At 35.7% G+C, this 19,168-nt stretch overlaps 2 protein-coding genes across 6 annotated transcripts in view; one reads left to right on the forward strand and one right to left on the reverse strand.

Annotated features, from left to right (window-relative positions):
- Positions 1-19,168, forward strand: part of LOC132203584 (uncharacterized) — a 139,301-nt gene that overhangs the window by 82,039 nt on the left and 38,094 nt on the right. For 4 of the 5 annotated variants that reach the window (XM_059631458.1, XM_059631457.1, XM_059631461.1 and 1 more), the window contains one exon: positions 14,025-14,058. The exons of the other annotated variant lie outside the window; for it this stretch is intronic. The gene's annotated coding sequence lies outside the window, so the exon portion shown is untranslated. The remainder of the gene's footprint in view (positions 1-14,024; positions 14,059-19,168) is intronic. 5 annotated transcript variants of the gene reach the window in all.
- Positions 131-903, reverse strand: LOC132203507 (uncharacterized). Its single transcript, XM_059631319.1, has 3 exons — positions 748-903; positions 599-684; positions 131-547 (listed from the first exon to the last, which is right to left on the reverse strand). The coding sequence occupies exons 1-3, from the start codon at positions 806-808 to the stop codon at positions 380-382; spliced, it is 315 nt and encodes a 104-aa protein (XP_059487302.1). The 5' UTR covers positions 809-903; the 3' UTR covers positions 131-379.

Genomic DNA, 19,168 nt, shown 5'->3' on the forward strand with positions numbered 1-19,168 from the left:
CTTGTAGCTATTCAGACTGATTCATTTAAATTTTAATTTTTTTTTAATTTAATTTAAAACTTACTTTTAAGATTGAGGAGAGTATTTTGTTTTATAAAATTATAATATAACTTATTTTGTTATAAATTTATTGAATAACATTAATTTTGAATTATAATCAGCTGAATTGTCTTTTTGGGAATATAAATCTTTTAGATTACATCATATTTTTTACATTGTAAAAATATGTATGTTAGAACAACCAAAGTTCTTGGATTATGTATAGAAATTTAACTTCATACTTTCGAATTTGGCTTTGTATTCATTGTATGATCACCAGCTTTATAATTGAAATCAAAACACTGAACTTTAAAATTCATTTTATGTATAAGTTTAGATTTTAATCATCATCCTCTTCTTCACTGGCAGCTATGGATGATTGCTGCTTTTGTGGCTGCAAAATGGCAGGCATTGTGGGCAAATTATCGACGACTGCTGCGAAGGCAAAGGCGAACGCCGTCGAGAGGTTGGAAAAGTACCCATCTCTAGCCGTGTCATCGTTTTCAACCTAAAAGTGAATGCGAATTTTTTTTAACCGCCCACATGTGTTTTTCTATACCTTGTCAGTCACGCCGCGAACCAATTTCTGTTCCTCTGCGTTTTTTTGCCCTTGCGCCAAATGTTGACGTTTGATGTTCGCGGCGTCTGCCAGAAATGTTTTGCCCACGAATTGATACATCGTATGAGCGAATTTCTTTCACCACATACCTGCCGACGGCGAAAGCAGCAGAGCAAAAAGCAGCACCAACCTGCAGCACCGGCGTTCCATCGCGCTCGCCCAAGTACAAGTGACCCTTGCCGCTATCAGTCGCAAAGTTCAACTCGAGCGTCGCCCACGATAAATTATTCACGCGCGCAGGAAGTGACAAGTAGTGCGACACGTGAAACTTTCAATTTTAGTGTCCCCTCGCGGCCACTGTAGTTGAGTCTTATCAGCAACAGCCGCGAAGTTAAACGAAATTAAAAAAGTGGACGATTTTGAGTTCTGGTTTTTAGTTTTTAATAAATTGGTTTTGCTAAAAAAGCAACAAAAATTTCCAGCCTACACGTTAAGTAGAAACTCAAAACTTGCAGTATTAGAGGAAAAATATGAAATTTATACGTTTAAAAGAGCGACTATTCTCATCTCAGGCTTACATTTTGCTTGTAAAAATTCTCCTGAAAAATTATTTCAGCATCAATAGAACGAGTGATTTTCAATTACACTTTATTATTCATCATTATATATTTTATTATTTTATTTTATAAATTTATTTTAACGTTACTATGTTTGCACTTTGCGAATATATAATGTAAAGAACTGGTTTAAAATTATATCTGATTTGCGTAAAACTTTTAATTACTTTGATTAATTTATATCTGCTGTGTTAAAAAAATAAATATTTAAAATTCCTATCAAAATGATTATACAAAGATTTAAAAGCCCCTTAACCATTTTTCTCTAATTTTTTAGAATCTGTAAAGCATTATTTGTTTTTAATTCCACAAATAAATTTTGAATCGTAATTCGCAAAGTTCCAATATCGGAATAAATTTTTTTTGAGCAAACTAACTATAAGCAGCTAAATTTACTATTCTCAACAATCTACAAATTTAATTGTATTTTCTTAAATTACATTTCTGTATAAATAAATACATTTGCATGATGCAGAGAAATATCTCAACACGTTGATGCAGACAAATATGTATCTCAATAAATTAAATTTTACTCACAAAATTGTCGATGAACTAGGAATTTGTGGGCATTGAAATATCAAATGAATATAAATTAATTCTGAATTTTACTTCAGATTTGGAGAGTTCAGAGATGAATTAATGGAGAATTTGATAGCGCTTTTTATTATTCACGTGGGACCAAAAGCGATTCCTTTTTCCTGCAAAAAGAATGATAAATAATACAAAATTACCTGTTTCTAGTGCACAGTTGTGTGCGTTTGGAACGTGTAATCGCACAACATTATTATTTCCATCGCGATAAAATGTACGTAGGCAAAACACACGGAATTTTTTTGTTTCACCCGGAAAGGTCTACTGGCCGACTGTCGGTGGAAAAAGTTCTTTGCGCAGGCAACTACTCAAATATGTATTAAGCGTGACGTCACTGGGCCCGTGTATTGTTTGCTTTCGCATATGTGAAGGGACGAGCTACGCGCGTGCAGGCGGGCCCATTAAACACGGTTACCTGCGGACAAGTAGATAGGCGGCCAGTTTGCACGAGAGACGTACAAAAGGGCCGCCGAGATTCACTGCCTTCTCTCTCTCCTTCTTCTGCAAGCAAAACCCTTTGCTCCGTTTTATTGGTTTTTCAAAAATAGTCTGCCCTTTAAATAACTGCGAGAGCTGCACATTTTCAGGCGAAATTAGGCCTTTGATATTTCGACCAGTGTAACATTTTCAAAATTTTATTTTAGCGTTTCATCCGGGAATTAATGCACCCGTTCATTAATGCGCACATCGTGCCTCGCGGTGGCAGAAAGAGGAAAAAATTTATTTTAGAATGGCGCAGTGGCAGCTCGGCCGGCGGCGTTAATAATTCCCAGCAGCGTTTTGGAAAACATGAAAGCAAACATTCACCGACAACTGACTCTCCAGCGCCACATTTATTTCAAATGTGCATCATTTAATGAAAACTGTGCTGTTTAATACATGAAATTTTCAATAATATTGTAGTTTAGTTTGTTTTAATGATATTGTGGCTTTTATAAATCAGCGTGGGCATGAAATTTGAAATCTCTTTGGTACTACATATTTCATAATCAAACATAGAATGAATGACGAAATTTCAAGAACCAATTTCTATCAATGAATTAATTTAAAATTCTTTATAATTAAATTTTGTTTATTTCCTCTATTAAAAATTTCAACCTTAAAATACAAAAAAAAAACTAATTCTGCAGAAAAAAATATCTAAGTTTTTTTAACACTGACAGAAAATATATATGTATGATATCATTCGCAATTGGGTATTTTTCACATTTTATTTAAAACTTGATTATTTTGCTTGAAAACAAAAGCCATTAGAAAAAAATGTTTTGAATTATTCAGTAATAAAGATAAGAATTCATGTTGGTGAATTGAAATTTCTCTTCTTGATAAGAGACTGCTTTTAATGTATTTTCTTTTCCTGTTTAATATCAGACTGACGATGAGTTTGATATTGCTTTCTGAACTTTTACACAGACATAAAATACAATAAATATTCATCAAGCAAGCGCCCAAGTTTCAAAGTAACTAACAATTTAAATTCACTAGAATAGAATATATCGTGGTATTATCTAAATCGTAAAAACATTTCTTCAAGAGAGCCATGAATGATTTTCAGATGAAAAAGCTCCTAAATGGTTGATATGCAAGCGTAAGCAACAGTAAGTAAAAATACAAATTTAAAGATACCTCAAATTTCCGCATTTAATTTTATTTTATTAGGGATTCATACCATCTTATAATTTTCCAAGTTTCCTCATCATCTGAAGTCAAAATAAATAGCAGCTGCTAGATTTTGATAAAAATTATTCCCTTTGGAGATTTCTTATTCAATCTAATTCACGATTTCCCACTGGAAAAATAAACCATTTGCAAGTGCCAGCCAGAAACCATAAATTCCAACCTTGGCATTTTATTAGTAAAAGAAACTCAACAGATTTATCCCCGTAGTGCCAAAAACCTGAGTAATTTTTTTAAAGCTTTTAAAAAATAAAAACCTCTGATTTTTTGCCCAGAGCCAGATGCGCCGCTGCTCTCAAGCTTATTTTAATGGCCTCCGTGCTCTCACTAAAAACAGCCCGTTTTGAAAAAGCCCCGTGTGTATGTTGACAAGAGCGGAACGGGTGCGGTGATCTTTCCGCCTAGGTCCGGGAAGCGTGCCAAATCACCTCTCCGAGCTTTGCCCGAAATGAATGTGGAGAGAAATAAGAGCCCGAGCGCAATCAGCTTGTGTTAATTCAAAGTCTGGATCGCGCCGATTGAATTAAAATGCAATTCTCGACTCGGCTGCTCCGCCGAGTGAAAGACAAACAAGCCCTCCTTTCTCTTCGTTGGCGTGCAAACATTGGTGGGAATTATTATTCTTGCCCTACATTTCTTGCTATTGGAAAAGTTTTCAATCTGGAAATGAACGGCAGCAACACCATCAACGGAAACTGTAATCAGAGGGCAGTAATTCACCGAGTGACATTTATGCATGAAGGATGCCATTAACGAACCACGGCCGGAGACTAATTGAGATTTACTGCGTGTACCGCACACACACGCCTCGGCCAATTTCAAGCATATATACTAAAATAAATTACTCGCAGGCAAATTTATGAGACCATTATGTTTTGGAACGTGAAGCTGGGTCGCAAATTTTTTGATCAAATCATTGCTTGCTGCCAAAGTTTGACTTAATCTGATTGGGTTTAGGAATTATAATTTTTAATTGAAGATCAATGTCTAGACAATTTAGATTACTCTTCATTATTTATAAAATATTTGTCTGACTTTGAAATTTAGATGACCGACTATTTCAGATCTGCACGATTTGTGAAATTCAAGACAAATACAATCTTTACAATTAATGTCTAAGGAAGACAAAACTAGTTTAAATGCTTATTTTTTTTCTGAAAGGAGACATGAATAGATATACCCAGGCAACAAGACCATTCTGATTATTTCTAGCAACAACCATTTTGAAAATAACAAAAAAAAATTTTGCCTTTTCATGAAAATTTTTATTATTCTTCGAAATGAGTTGGGGAAAACTTCTCTTACCATCATAAAAAATGAGTTTAATTCGGAACAGACAATTACGATGAAACAATCTCATACAACGAGCAATTGACTTTCGTCTGGGGAAATCATTGCTGAAAAATTGTGTACATTCAGGGTCATAAATCACCCACGTTCCGATTGTTTGTCTTGCCGTATTGACAAATATTTTTCCTCTATACTCTGTTATCAACCTTCAAAATCATATTCCGTGACCAAGTCTAATGAGCGGAAAAGCAAATAGCGCACCGAACGCAACTCACCGAATGATGGCCTCTCAAATTACACGCACGCCCTGGAATTATGCTGTGAATGGACGCGGTTAATTAATTGGAGTGAATGCAAGCACTTGGCCTCTCTCTTTGGCCCATAAAACACGAATTTACGTGCATGAGTGGCGCATTGGATGCGGCCGATTGAAAAGCATGAAATTTCACGCACACAGGATCAAATTTATTGCCAAACAAAACCGTCCGTTATTCAAGTTGGAAACGAAAAATTTATCAAATCCGCAGTCATGCGTTTCTGAAAACAACGGCGGTCGGAAATTGATGGCGCAATTACTTCACATTCTGCTGGCTAAGAGCTCAGCACGCGTGCCTGATCATTAATAACTTTTGAATTTATAAAATGTCACTTTTTTGTTTCATCAAATTCCATTAAGGAATTTTTAATTGCGACGCCGCGTGTCGCGCAGAGTTAAATCAAAAATTTATCTCTTTCGCGAGACGAGAATTATTGCAATTAGAGTCAGTCTTGAGAGCGCACGCCAGAGTGACATTAAGATTATACGGAGCGGGTGGGGCAATAAAATTAATATGATAATAACTCTGAGATATTAACGCTGATTATACTGCGAGATATTTAATCTGAAATATGCACGTTTCATTAAACTCTGGCTGTGACACTCAGAGGAAAGACGAGCCTTTCTGTAATTAAAAAAGGAGGGGATTTGCAGTTTGCATCATTAATTACCAAGAATGTGTCACGCTATGAGCTGAAATTAAATTTCGTACCAACTTTTATTACATCCTCGCCTCAGAAACAATCACAATCAAGCGCCGCATCATCAGATGAAAGTGTGCCGACATTGCACTTGCATCTGCTGTGTTCATTAAAAATGCTTACTTCACTTATTATTAAAGCTGTTTCAAAAAGGAATAACTAATATAATATACATAAATGATAATTACGATGAAAATTAACTATACATACAATATTTTTTGTAAAATTTTTAGAGCATTAACTTAAATTTTGTAAATAAATATTTAAAATTTTTGTTTTGTTATATTTCACATATACATAATCATTAATCATTTAAAATTCAACTTCACCAAATTTGCATTTTTCTTATGATTGATGAAGTATTCTATAAATATTTAATTAGTGATAAATCTTTCATATTCATCGCTAAATTTGTAAAATTGCTTATTGCTTGTTATCCTCATTTTCAACTTATAACTTCCATCCTTAAGACATTTCAACATTGATTAAATAAATTTTTCTTGAACTTAAATAAAACTCATGAATAGGTTAAGTTTAATAATAGATTATATCTTTTTAATCTTCATTATTTTTAAGAATAATTCAACCTTCCAATGAAACAACAAGGTGCACCTGAGGCACTTGCCCAATTCGTGAACCCTGGCAGTGGCAGCTCTACCATTGGTCGAATTTGCATATTGCGCCAAGTGGAGCGTCAGCACCTAATTTGGCTCGGGCGAAACAAGCAATCAACAAAATCCATTGTAATGAAATTGGAGACTTCTGACTTGCAAATTCGCCCGCTCTAATTTCGCTCCAGACTCTCTTGGGGAGAATTGCAAGTAGCTGGGGAAATTACCACCGGCGTGAGCTTCTTTTTTGTGGGGTAATTCAGTTACTTGAATTAATTTCTCATGCTAACAAGCACCACTTGAAACTGGCACGGCAGAAAAGAAAGGACCGCAGGCTGAATTAATTGCACCTTGTCACTGTAATTATGAGACTATTTTTACCACGTCTATGCAGATTCTTAAAAATTAACTTTGGGAACATGCTTTTTTTCATTTTCTTTCCAAGGCAGGTTATATTTTGTTTAAATTACTTTCAGCTCATAACTACTGAAAAACTATGTTAGTTTTTTTAATCAGATTCTGTTATGGTAATTTGCAAGTTCTATTACACAATATAAGTGAGAATATATGACCAGTTTTGAGTTTTTATGAAATTATTAGCAGAATTTTTATATTTTACCTATTTTTTGCACAAATTACATTTCAAACTTTTCAAATTTGACATAAAACTGACTATTTTTATGAAAGGAAGTGACCAAAAAAATCGCTAAATTTTCTGTAAAAATACCTGTGTATTTTACAACTAAAACTTGAGCCCTGTCCTATTTGAAGAAAAAAAAATGAATTTTACTTTTTTCACTAATAATAATATTTGAACCAAATTTCTATGTTAATGAAACAAATTAATCATGTGCAATGGAAGGTATAATGCTTGTTTGCTAGAACTTCTAGATGCTTATGAGGTTGTTGTCAGGCCGCGGGTGTGCCTGGATGTCAAAATTAGCCGCTCTGCAAATAGGTGATATCGGCGTGTTGTCAGAACAAAGCCGAGAGAGATCACTTGCATGCCGTGGTGCGCGTGGCACGTCGGGGCCCAAAGGCATCGGTTTGTGTTGTTACGAGTGAGTGTGTAAAGTATGCCTTTAACTCGCGCGCGCTCCGCCTCGTTAGCCGCATGACGCTTTGCGGGCGGCCGGGTGTTCTAACCGTCGACCGATCGGCCCGATCGGTTTCCGATACAAATTCTAAAAGTGAGCGTTTGCGGTCGACAGAAAAAAAAACAAGAGCAGCACCGCAAATGCGCCCCCGAGAACGGACACGGTGGTGGCGAACCGATACAATGTGCTTTTGATTCACAATTGATGGTCCCTGCCGGGTTTTTGCTCTAATTCAATCCCAAAATGTATACTGGTTGTGAATCACGGATTGCGGCCATTAGGCAAAGCACTCTTTAAGTACGTTTTTTTGTCGTGAGGCGGAAGTAACATTGCATGTTGCATGTTTTACAAATTTACATTATTGTAAATGAAAAGGAAATACCATTGTTTTTAATAAGAACATTGAATTGAAATTCACATTATTACTTCCTCTGTTTTTAAAACATGATTTCCTTTGGATCCTGGAATTTCTTTGGAGTCTAATTAACTGAATAGCTTTAAAAGTAATTTGAAATTTTTAATTAATAATTTTCTTTGGTTGCAAAGGAGGAAAGCCGAATCTCTTTCCTTCTCCTTGTGCAATTTACTCCCCTTTGCAAATTTTTTCACCCAGGGCCACTTAAAAATTTTATCACTCCTCTCATTCAGCCATTCCCTAATTCTCTTTTGAAGTTCTCTCCTTTCCCGTCTCTCTGCTGGAAATAAGAGAAAATTCCTCTCGTGGAAAAGTCAGAGGAATTATTTTATGACGTGCTGGCATCCAACTTTTTAAGTCAATACACAGCAGCAGCAGTCTTTTGTCTCTCTTACAACCCCTCATTTGCATCAGACTGGAAAATCTGACCGTAGTAGAGTATAATTCGGAACGAGTCGGGGATTACCACAGAAAAATTTAGCAGGCGGAGCCACGGCATAATGAATAAATTATAACTTTGCTCGAGACTCTTTTTCTTTCTTCATGTCGCGGCGCATTTAACGAAAAAAGAGCAACTCTCTGAAAGAGAGAATATTTGAATTTCTTATAGATAGAGAAAAAAATTTGGAGAGATAGGGTATAAAAATTTCTGAGCAGCTTCTTCTTCTCTGTACACATTCAGCACTAAATTCAATTTCACTTTCTTGTTCGTCTGAAAAGGCATTGATTTAAATTTATAAGCAGCGAACGTACTTGAGAGAGAGAGAATGTGCACGCAGTGGAGAAATTCCTCCGTCCAATGAATCATTTCGCTGTGAAAGGTGCTGATGAGTGAGCAAATAAATCACCCCCTTCAAATACATATAAACTCAGCCGATACACGGAGGTGCGTTTGGGAAAAAGAAGCAGCGCACGCTTTTTCACATATTGCTGCAGATCACGCAGCCTCGCTAGGCTCACTTTACGCCTCGCGTCTTTTCTTCCTTTTGCTCCTCTTCCTTCAACCAAGATAAAATTTAGCCCGCGCGCAATGTAACCGCATCGAATTACGATCTCATTCCGTGCTGCAGAGCAATTTTTCTGGAGATGTTAAAGAAGCGAGAATTGGCAATACAAAGTAAAAAGAAGTGATTCAGCAAGTAGATCGAAATTGAAAACACTGTCTTGTTTTCAAGTTAAGTCTGTCAGTGTAATAGAGCTGATTTCTAATTTAATTGCAAATCAAATATAATTTTTCTTCGTTTGAGAATCAAACGGAATTTATAATACGTAAAAAATACTCCAAAATAGTATGTGTATTCTAAATTTTAGAGTTGGTGATTTTTTTTATTTATTTTTTTTTATTTACTCATATTTTCAATATAAATTAATAAATTATGAAATCAATTAAAATTCAAGTTTTTTGTATTATTTTGTATGCAATATTTAAAATAAAAGAAAGCTCATTACATTTTCTTTTTGTTTGCTGAGTTTAGACTTAAGACATTAATTACAAACTTATCAAAGCACTTCTGCTTCTGATTGTGAAAGTTGAAAGGACGCTCTTGAAACTTCAAAATATCAAAGGGTTAACAATAAATAACCACTCACAAAAACAAATCCCATCAGAGAGGAGAATGCAAACACAATATAAGTAAATGAGAGATTCTGACTAAGAGAGCCTTTTGAAGGGAATGGCTTGACGTTTGCTCCAGATATTCACAATTAGCTCTCAGCAGCATAAAAACAACACAATCGTGTTTTGAGAAACAAAGAAAGGCAAGCAAAGAGTAATGGCTCTTTGCAGAGAGGGTTACTGGATTGGAAAACGAATGCATATTCAAAAGAGCAAAAGCATTACGAGTCCATAAACACATTTGTTTGCTCTGAGAAAATGCAACAGAGAAGGAAGGGAAGTGCCTTTTTGCCTTGCACCGACAGAGAAAACACAATGCGAGTGGAAGAGAAAGGCTTGGCGTCCTTCCGAGGATAAATGTATGCCGATGCATTTATCTCGCGCTGTTTTCTTATCCGGAGCAGCTCGTTATGTTTTTCTCTCGAGAGAGGGAGTAAAAAAATCTCCGCTGTTTTATGCGAGGCTAAAACAAGCCTGGGATGACTTCCTTTTGTGAGCAATATCTAGTCTGGCCGCCGTTTTTACAGCCCTGCCGTACCTTATACGTTCGAGTCTAAGCCCAACATACATACTCTGTGCACTGCCTGATATACTAAAGGTCGTAATGAACTGTCTCCATCACTCTCCTAGGAGGATTTTGTCTCGCTCTCCCCTGCCGTGCATAATGCGATTACAAAATGCGGGCGCACTCGACGCTTTTTTTATATCGACGGCGTTCGCCGAGTCACTGATTTGGAAAGAGTCGCTTGTGGAAGAAAAGTATGCAGCGTGCACAGTAGATGGGTCGGGCGGATTGCCTAACCTCTCACTCAAGTGGTCTCCTATTTTTAGAGGGATGATCATGAAATATGATCTCGCAATCAGTCAACACAAAAAATATAGTAGCACTTTAAAATGTCTGCAAAAAAAGCTGTTTCAGAAAAAGCTATTACATTTTTTATTACATTTTATTTGTTTATTAGAAGCAAGTGAAACAAATTTTCTTATTCCCACTCAAAAGTTCATTCGGTAAAATGTATTTTGATACAAAATAACAACTTTTTTTCATCTTTTTCGCGAGACCTATTTTTCTTACAAAATAGAATTTTTAAAGTTTTATACTTTTTAAGTGCAAATTAGCACAATTTTAATTTTTCTTGTTCTAATTTTTTTTTCACAAATCATTAAAACTTTCATCCCTGATTTGAAAAAAGAAGATTCTAAATAATGATGATAAATTTTGTAGATTTTTTTCCAGTTGATTTAGATCCCTGCTTTTTGTTACATCCAATAAGATCTTTTTGCTTGAGCTATTTAAAATATGGAAACCTAATTAATTGTAGCATGTTCATCTTACAATTAGAGACAATTGCTTCACCACCCTGTCGGTCACCATGAAGCAGCCTATTATCGTCTGCACGTGAAGTAGGCCCTCCGAGCGTCATTATAAACCTGCCCACTCGATTTTGTATGTGACAAAGAGGACTTGAGAAACAAGTGTTTGCACGGCGGCAACTTTGCCTTACGCCGTCCGTCTGCTTGATATTTTTTCCAGGGCGACTCAATGTTTGCCGGACAAACTTGCAAGAGACCAAATTTTCAGGTCGACTGGCTCCGACCATTGGCCATCAAAGAACCCATTCTGCTCTTTCTATCTCTCTTGTTGTTGGTACAGGCGAAAGAGCAAAAGTACAAAGTGATTGATTGATTAACCGGCGAGTTGGATTTAATGAAGTCGTGCGAACACTTGCCTACAAGGAAGGGCTTGTTTCGGAGCACACAAAGATGACAAAGATGGAGAGAAGTGCGGATCACAAAAGGTTCTCGATGATGAAGCACTTTTCCGCAAAAGAGGGAAGTGAGTTTTCTTTGTGTCGGCATCCCTAAAACATGCACTGGATCGAATGTGAATAACTGAAAATGTATGCAGCGAATTTATCGTGCTATTTATAGAGAAGAATCATTTATAGATAATTGAAAAAATAATAATTATATTATTTTCCTTTAAAGTCACTTTTAAATCTCATATGTTTCTGAATTAGAATGACACGTGTGTACATACCATGGATGAATTGTCAGAATAATCAGAATTATGCTAGAATAAAAAGATTAAATTAACTTTTTTAAATCATGTTATATTTATGAAAAATCGTCTATATAATTGAACTATAATTTTAAAACGAGAAAAAAATTCAAACAATTTCTAATTTTAACCAAAATCCAATTAAAACCCAAAATGCATGTTTACGTTGAAAAAGAGAGCATACAGTACTTTAAACTTCATTTTGGACATAAAATGTTGGAGCTGTTCCTAAACAGCTTACTTAACCCGTAGAAAATGGTCGCCACCAACAGTTTAAAAGGCTTTAGAGCTCCCATGCCTCGACGCCGGCTTGAGGAAGTAAAATGCCATTTGGCTGCCGGCATAACTGTTTAGCTCTGTTCGCGCTAAAACAAGCCTCGGCGCTAATACCTGCCGGTGGCCGTAAATTATAAAAGCCTGGCGGACGCGGCGAAGAGCCAGTGGTGTGTGCCGCCAACCGGGAGTAATGGAGAGCGCATTAGCGCCACCGGAATACCTGGCCACATTCTTCGCCTGCATTACGTAGAGTAATGCAAGTTGTAAACTACACAACTGACCTCCCGCGTGGAACGAAAACTGCTGCGTGACCTCCTTCGCCTCTTTGCCAGGAGCAACTAATGTTTGGAATGCAGGCGAAAATTGCTGCGCAACGCTTTAATATTCACGACGGCGTCTGCGAGATGACACCGATAAAAAATTCAGTCCGCGCCACAAGATTCGGGGCAGAGTGTCGTAGGTTTTGCTCGACTAAAAGCCTGCGTGTGTGTGGGTCGACTTTTATTAAGAGGGTTCCACCGACTGGAATTTTCTGAATTCACAGAGGTGGTGGAGGAGGGAGCGAGCCGGCCGCCCGATAATAATCGCAGTGGTTGACTCTATTTACCCACTTTTTTTATTTAACTTTCATTCAAATTATGTTTTCACTAAAAAGAAAAATCATAATAATTCAGAAAATGAACAGACTTGTTAAATATTATTATAAATTATAAGTATATAATATATTTATTAAATTTATTTATTTTAAGAAGTTTTTTAGCCTCAAAGGTAAATTGAAAAAAAAATATATCTTCCCTGCTTCTACTACTCATTAATATATTCTATGTTACATCATACTTTTCAAAGTACTCAAAAAATTTCGACAGAAAAAAAAATTTTGAAATCCTGATTTAGATAATAAAAAAAAAATCATTTAAAAAGCTTAGTAAACAAAAATATTACTGTTAAAATAAATAATAATCGCCGTGTTTAATTAGACTTTGGTTCAGAACAGGTTCATAAAAGGTGCAGAACTGGCGTAGAACTAATGCAGAACATCTGAAACGGTTCTGCACCATTTCTGTACCGTTTTTGCACAAGATCAGCACTTATTTCAAATTGGAAAAAATTTTGTCACGAAAAAAATCATAAAATCCTGATTTTAATTTATTTTGAATAAAAAAATCATTTCAAAAGCTTAGTAAACAAATATATTGAGGAAAAATAAATAATTAGCGCCAACTTTAATTAGGCTTTGGTTCAGAAATGGTTTGGAAATGGTGCAGAACTGGTGTAAAACTGATGCAAAACATTTTAACCGGTTCTGCACCATTTTTGTACCGTTTTTGCATGAGATCAGCATAATTTTAATTGGAAAAAATTTTGTCAGGAAAAAAATTTAAAATCCTGATTTAGATTTATTATGAATAAAAAAAACCATTTTAAAAGCACAGTAAACAATTTAAAATATTTGACGTACCAAAAAGAATAAATAATACACAAATATAAAATTTTTCAAAAGAAATATTTTTATATGTGAGAAACTGTACATTTATTTATTAATATCATGGCATTGAAACATCGAACTAGGGTTATCAAATTATCTCACGAACGTTATAACTCAATTAAAAAGCAATTCTGCACTGCAGTATTAAAAAATTAAATACGTTTTGATTTGGTTCCTAATACTGTTGGAATGATTTACTCTTTTTATCATTCAAGCCGATACATTATGGATTTCATTCCGACGCCGACAACGAGTAAACAAACTCGTGCCAATCCCCACAAGACTTGCTTTCCTTTACTTTGATTATGTCGTTTTTTCACCAAGCTCAAAACTTTTTGAGTCAGGTGTGCGTCTAGAAAGGAGAGGCGAGAATATAGATGAAAGCCTATTATGAGGCAAGAGAGGCCTTGGGGGCTTTGCCCATGTGGTTGGCGGGCGGTGGATGTGCGCGAATGGTCTGGCTGTTGTTGAAAGGTGCTCACACACCACCGCATCAGTTAGTTTTTATCAGGGCGAGAGGCAGCTGGAGATGTGTGTGTGTGTTGGTGGGAACACATCTTATCGCGGCGCCCTCAGAGTGCGAAAGCCTGTTCGCCAAACGCGCTACTCTCATGGACTTTAGCTCCCCTCTGTGTGACAATTTCTACATGGCCGTTTGCTTCTTTGTTTCAGACTCAACCTCCCGCATCTCCAACCAACTTCACTGGTAAGTTTTGTGCTTTTGTAATTATTATTATTATTTATGAAATTTGAAAAAATACGTCCTTGTTTATTAGCTGAATTCAAAGAATTTCGTTTTTTCTTCTTCTTAATATTTGGTCAAATATTCGCTTCAATTTAAGAGCTCTTCTTAAATTGGAACAAATTCAGAGAAATTTTTTATCTGACCCACTGTAGAAAAATGGAAAATTTCAGGAAGTTTCACCTAAATTAAGGATGGCAAAAATGGATGATTCCTGATTCCTCTTTTACCTCAATTGGCATAAAAGAAAACAATATAAATAAGAATCACCAAAGATAAATCATAAGTCTTAAGATAAAAAAAACCTATTTAAATTTTACATTGTATCATCTAATTTAAATTTTAAAACATCTAAAATAAACTTTTTCAAATAAATAACTAATTAAACGAATAATAATCACCTAAATAAAGCTTAATAAAATCGAGAATAATTTGCTAAATGTTTACTAGACCTAAATTGAACTACTCCTCTCTATGATCGTTAAAAAACCACCAGTCTATTTTGTTTAAATATTATGAAACTAACATCATCATCTATTATGGAAGATTTCCAATTTTGGCTCCATTTAAATATTTGAATTTTTTGGGGAAAATTCTCCAACCCGTTTTCCTTTCAGAGACATAAATGTGACTAGCAAATGAAATTAGGCGTGTACACGATACATTCAAATCCGATGTGCAAAGTGGATCAAGAGTTTGAACTAAAGCGCCGCTGCATTGCTGTCACACAGTGTGAGTCTGTTATCTAATTATGCGATAGCACGGTGAATGCGATGCTACCTGCCTACAAAATTAACCAACCCAACACATACACACCAGTTGTAGCAGCGCGCGGCCTCGGTGATAATTCAATAACAAAGCATCGAAAATTTACTCCCCTCTGCACACACAGAGCAACCAACTAGAAGGGCTAGAGATGCTGGTCTCGCTCGATTCCAGGCAGGTGCCGCGTGCGCTTAAATCCGGCAAGAAACTGCTGTCGAGGGTTATTTTGACAGCCTTCAAAATAGAAAATACCCTCAAGACGCCGAGCGAGTCTTGCGCCTACCTTAAATATTTATGAACTTGCGAATTTATGAAGTGAACCTTCAGATACGGGAATTTATGTGCAAAGTTTACGCCTAGATAAACTTGATCTTATAGTATAACAAAATAAAAATCAAAGTGGGTATCTTAAGCAATAAAATCTAAAATAATTCTTAAAAAATATGGGTTTTTAGAATGCTTATTAAAAATTACACCTCTTTATATCAGCAGATTTTTTATATCTCCTCTGAATGAAGATATCTAAATATATCATTTCATTTTATAGTTTCTGTTTTCGTTTTTTATTCAAACTTAATGAATTTGAGGGGAAAATGAAAGACCCCGGTTGTTTACTGAAAAAAAACCGCTCGTAAACATGTTGTTTGTTCAGAACAAAAGCTGTTTTGCAACTTATTTGAAGAGACTTAATTCCAAATTTATTCACTGGCAATTTCAAAGAATCTTATACCGTGCCTCTTTCAGTTTATACTTTTTGATTTTTTTTTTTTTTTGTGCTCCCTCAATCAAACTGATATTGACTAGAAACTTCTTTAATTAATTTCGTGTGGATTCGTTGCTATATGTATTGATATGTTTTTATTACAAACAATTATTTCATATTTCATATTAACAGCAAAACCCACGATTCAAGTTAAGCCTCTCAATATAAGCAACGTACAATTAGCTGGCCATTAAATATTAACGTAATTATCGGAACAAAGGCTGACTCGCATTAGTTGCTTCCTCATTTATTTAATTAACACCGCATGCACGCTAAAGAATAAGTCGATTATTGCGCCGTAATTTAGGGTTGCAGGCGAGTGGTTGCAGCTTCTGGTTGTTTTGCAAGGTCCCCTAGGCATATGCGTATCTTTATTGTCCTCCCACATAGGGAGCAATTATTTTTATTGCACGCAAACAAAGGCAAAGTTATAATGCTGCTTTGATAAGGCAAAAGAGATTTGGACAGAGCAAAAAGTGCATTATTTCATGAATATCTAATTTAAATTTATGATCCCCAGTGTAGCGAAGAAGACGCGCACAAATCCACCTTAATCTCTCGCTTTTTGTTCTCTTTTGCGGCATAAATTTCCAGAGTTTCCTCCTCTTCCTGTTACACGGCGAGGCTGCTTTTTCTCTGCGCGATGTCTTTCTTTCTCTCTGTGTACACTGAAGCCAGAGATTTGTGGAGTTTTACCACTTTACGGCGCCTTCACGCCAGGCCGAGGTGCGATTTGAGTATAAAAGTTGGCTCTCGGCCGCAAATGTCACTGAAAACAAACCGCACCCGTCCCCCCTTTATGGCGCGTGACGGCCGAGAGAGATTTGCTGACAATGAAACGACCAGAGCGGACGCTTCAATTCAAAAGACTTGAAAGCACTTTCATTCTCACACGTACCTTATTTAATTTATTATGGAACTTTTCCATTTAAAAGGAGGCTGAAGATCATCATGAAATTTTTTATTCTAAAAAAATTATGGTTATTGTAGATTTTAGAGCTCAACGCCAAAAGTTATGTGTTTATGTTAAAACTCTGAATAAATTAATTTCCAAAACACTAATGAAACACAGATGAAAAACCAGGAATGTTCCCATTTACATCTAAAATTACAGTTTGCTTATCAAAGTTGACCTCAAAGATTTAAAAATACAAGAAATATTTTCCACTTATTAAAGTATTTATTCTGATCAAAAACAGTGAATTAAAATTTTTCCCTTTTCAATTGGTACCAACATCTTAATATTCTTATTACATTCCAAAGACAATGATCGGATATGTTGTTTATAAAGCGAGGTAGCGCGAAGAGGAAATGACTTTTCTGGGAGCAATTCAAAAAGTTGTTACGCAGACCAATGAATAAATCCTGCGTGGCCTGTTGAAAAGTTGGCTGTTGAATATTATAATTTCACGGACGGTTAGCGGGGAGAAGTGGAAACTCACTTTCTCTTTATCTTTTCTTTCTTATAGTGATAATAATAAACCGACGTATAATCCTCTGCATGCAGAATCACTTGGCCAACTTTCTCGAGGCCCCGCACCATTTGTCATTTTAATTCCAACAACCCTTTTCCACCCGAGCGAATTAAGGATCTGCAGAAGGAATTTCCACCCTTGCCTTGCAGCATCATCTGCATAAATTCATAAAATTATATCTACGCACCCTCTCCGCTCTCTTTTGGCGCAACATCCATTTTCACCTTTTGTGTTGGATGCAGGCGGATAAATGTGCACTGCGGGAGGCTCGGCACTTTTTCACACTCTCAAAGCCCATCAGGCTGAGTGCCGGAAACGGCTTTTAAACAGGCCCAGAGGCTGAGCGCACCAGAATTTCTTGCTTAGAATTGCGAATTTATTCTCGTTGGGCATAATAGCCTCGCTCGCTCCTAGGGATCCCCAAACTAATATTTTCACATCCAACAAACCCGCGGTTGAGGAAATTTTCAGCGGGATTTGCGCGCAACATTTGTCGCGCGCGTTGGAATTCATCATGTGCCGCGTGATATTAATTTACTCAGCATCATGTTTTGCCGTCAGACGATGATATTCGCGTTCGGGCTGACAAAGAGGAAAGTGGTGTAATTTCAGCGTTTCCAAACATGATTCTGCAACCTCTCCGATGAAAACAGAGATCATTATTAACAAAAGGCTTTGATATTGCGATTCCATGAGAGTTGACGATTTCAGGGATTGAGTTTTGGGTTATATTCAAATTTATTCAAACAAAACTGAGCAAAAGCTTATTATTTAATAAAAGCTACAAAGACAAAATTTATTTCAGACTCAATTTTACTATCCATTTTATTTGTAAAATAAGAGACAAAACGGGCGAAAAAACTGCTCGTTTTGACTGATTCAATTTATAAATGTGTTTAAGACTAATGCAGTTCTACCAGGAAAATATTCACTTGAGCCCTTTTAATCAAAATTTTTTTTTATGCTAAATTATAAAATTGGGGCATTTGTTTTAGTTAAAACTTAAAATCTTTTGGCATTCAGAAGAACCAGACTGGTATGCAATTGATGTAGGTTTATTAATTAAATTGTACTTGATGTCAAAATGATTTTACAATTTACATTTTGATCCTGATCATGTATCCAGTCAGAATTAATTTTATGATATCCTTTAACAAATTTTTGCATGTCCTTATTTCTTGTAATTCTGGTATAAAAAAAAAATCTTTTCCATTACAAAGTTTCGTTTCCTCTCATTCCACTTTGTTTGTATTATAAAAATGAGACATAAAGTTTCGTTTTCCCCTCTCCATACTAAATGCAAATTAATTTTTTCCCCAAAATTTCCTCCTAAACTTTTCCACTCAAGAATGAGAGAGAACATTTAAAGAGGATATTATCCTTGCCATTCCTTTTGGCAAACGACCGGTTTGCTCTTCTCTTTCTGCCAGATTGCTCTTGTTTTTCCACCGCCGGGTGTCTCTCACTTGAATTTCCCAAACTTTGTTTTTCTTTCGGGACGCGCAGATTATCACGTGCTGAACTGATAATAACTTTGCATAAAATGAGATTAGACTGGAAGTCGTTACTTTTATCAGCTTTGAAAAATTACTGGACATTTCATCTTGTAATCTCATGCGAAAAAGCGTGATGTGCAATTCGTAGTGAGGTGAAAAAGTTCTTTTGACTAAAATTTCAGTTCAAAAGGTTCCAGGTAAAGTCTTTTTATAGCAAAAAAAGGAAGATAGAAATGCGTAGAGTCAACTTTTTTAAATTTTTAACAGTAAAACTATATTTAACGGATGATTTTGATTTAAATAATTTTTTCCCAACAATTTTGGAATTCTTTTGTCTCACAAAATGATCTAGAAATTCCAATTAACATTTTAAATTTATTAAAAATTTTCAATAAAGTATTTTCCTTGTCATTTTAGTTTCACGAATTTTGATCTAAATTATGAGCTATCAACAGATCTATTGTCGGAATGAATTTTGCAGCGGAAAAAAACTATAAACCTCTCCAGCAGTCATTTCGTCGTAATTTTTGCTCGCAAACACGCGACCTATTAAAACACGGGCTTGTTAGTATGCA

The sequence above is a fragment of the Neocloeon triangulifer genome, unplaced genomic scaffold, assembly GCF_031216515.1.
Source record: "Neocloeon triangulifer isolate White Clay Creek 2 clone unplaced genomic scaffold, ASM3121651v1 ptg000017l, whole genome shotgun sequence".
NCBI lineage: Eukaryota > Metazoa > Arthropoda > Insecta > Ephemeroptera > Baetidae > Neocloeon > Neocloeon triangulifer.

Coding starts and splice junctions, on each gene's coding strand:
- LOC132203507 (XM_059631319.1), bottom strand. CDS start 808: ATGGAACGCCGGTGCTGCAGGTTGGTGCTGCTTTTTGCTCTGCTGCTT. Junction 685..747: donor GCTGCTTTCGCCGTCGGCAG/GTATGTGGTGAA, acceptor CATTTCTGGCAG/ACGCCGCGAACATCAAACGT. Junction 548..598: donor TTCGCGGCGTGACTGACAAG/GTATAGAAAAAC, acceptor ATTCACTTTTAG/GTTGAAAACGATGACACGGC.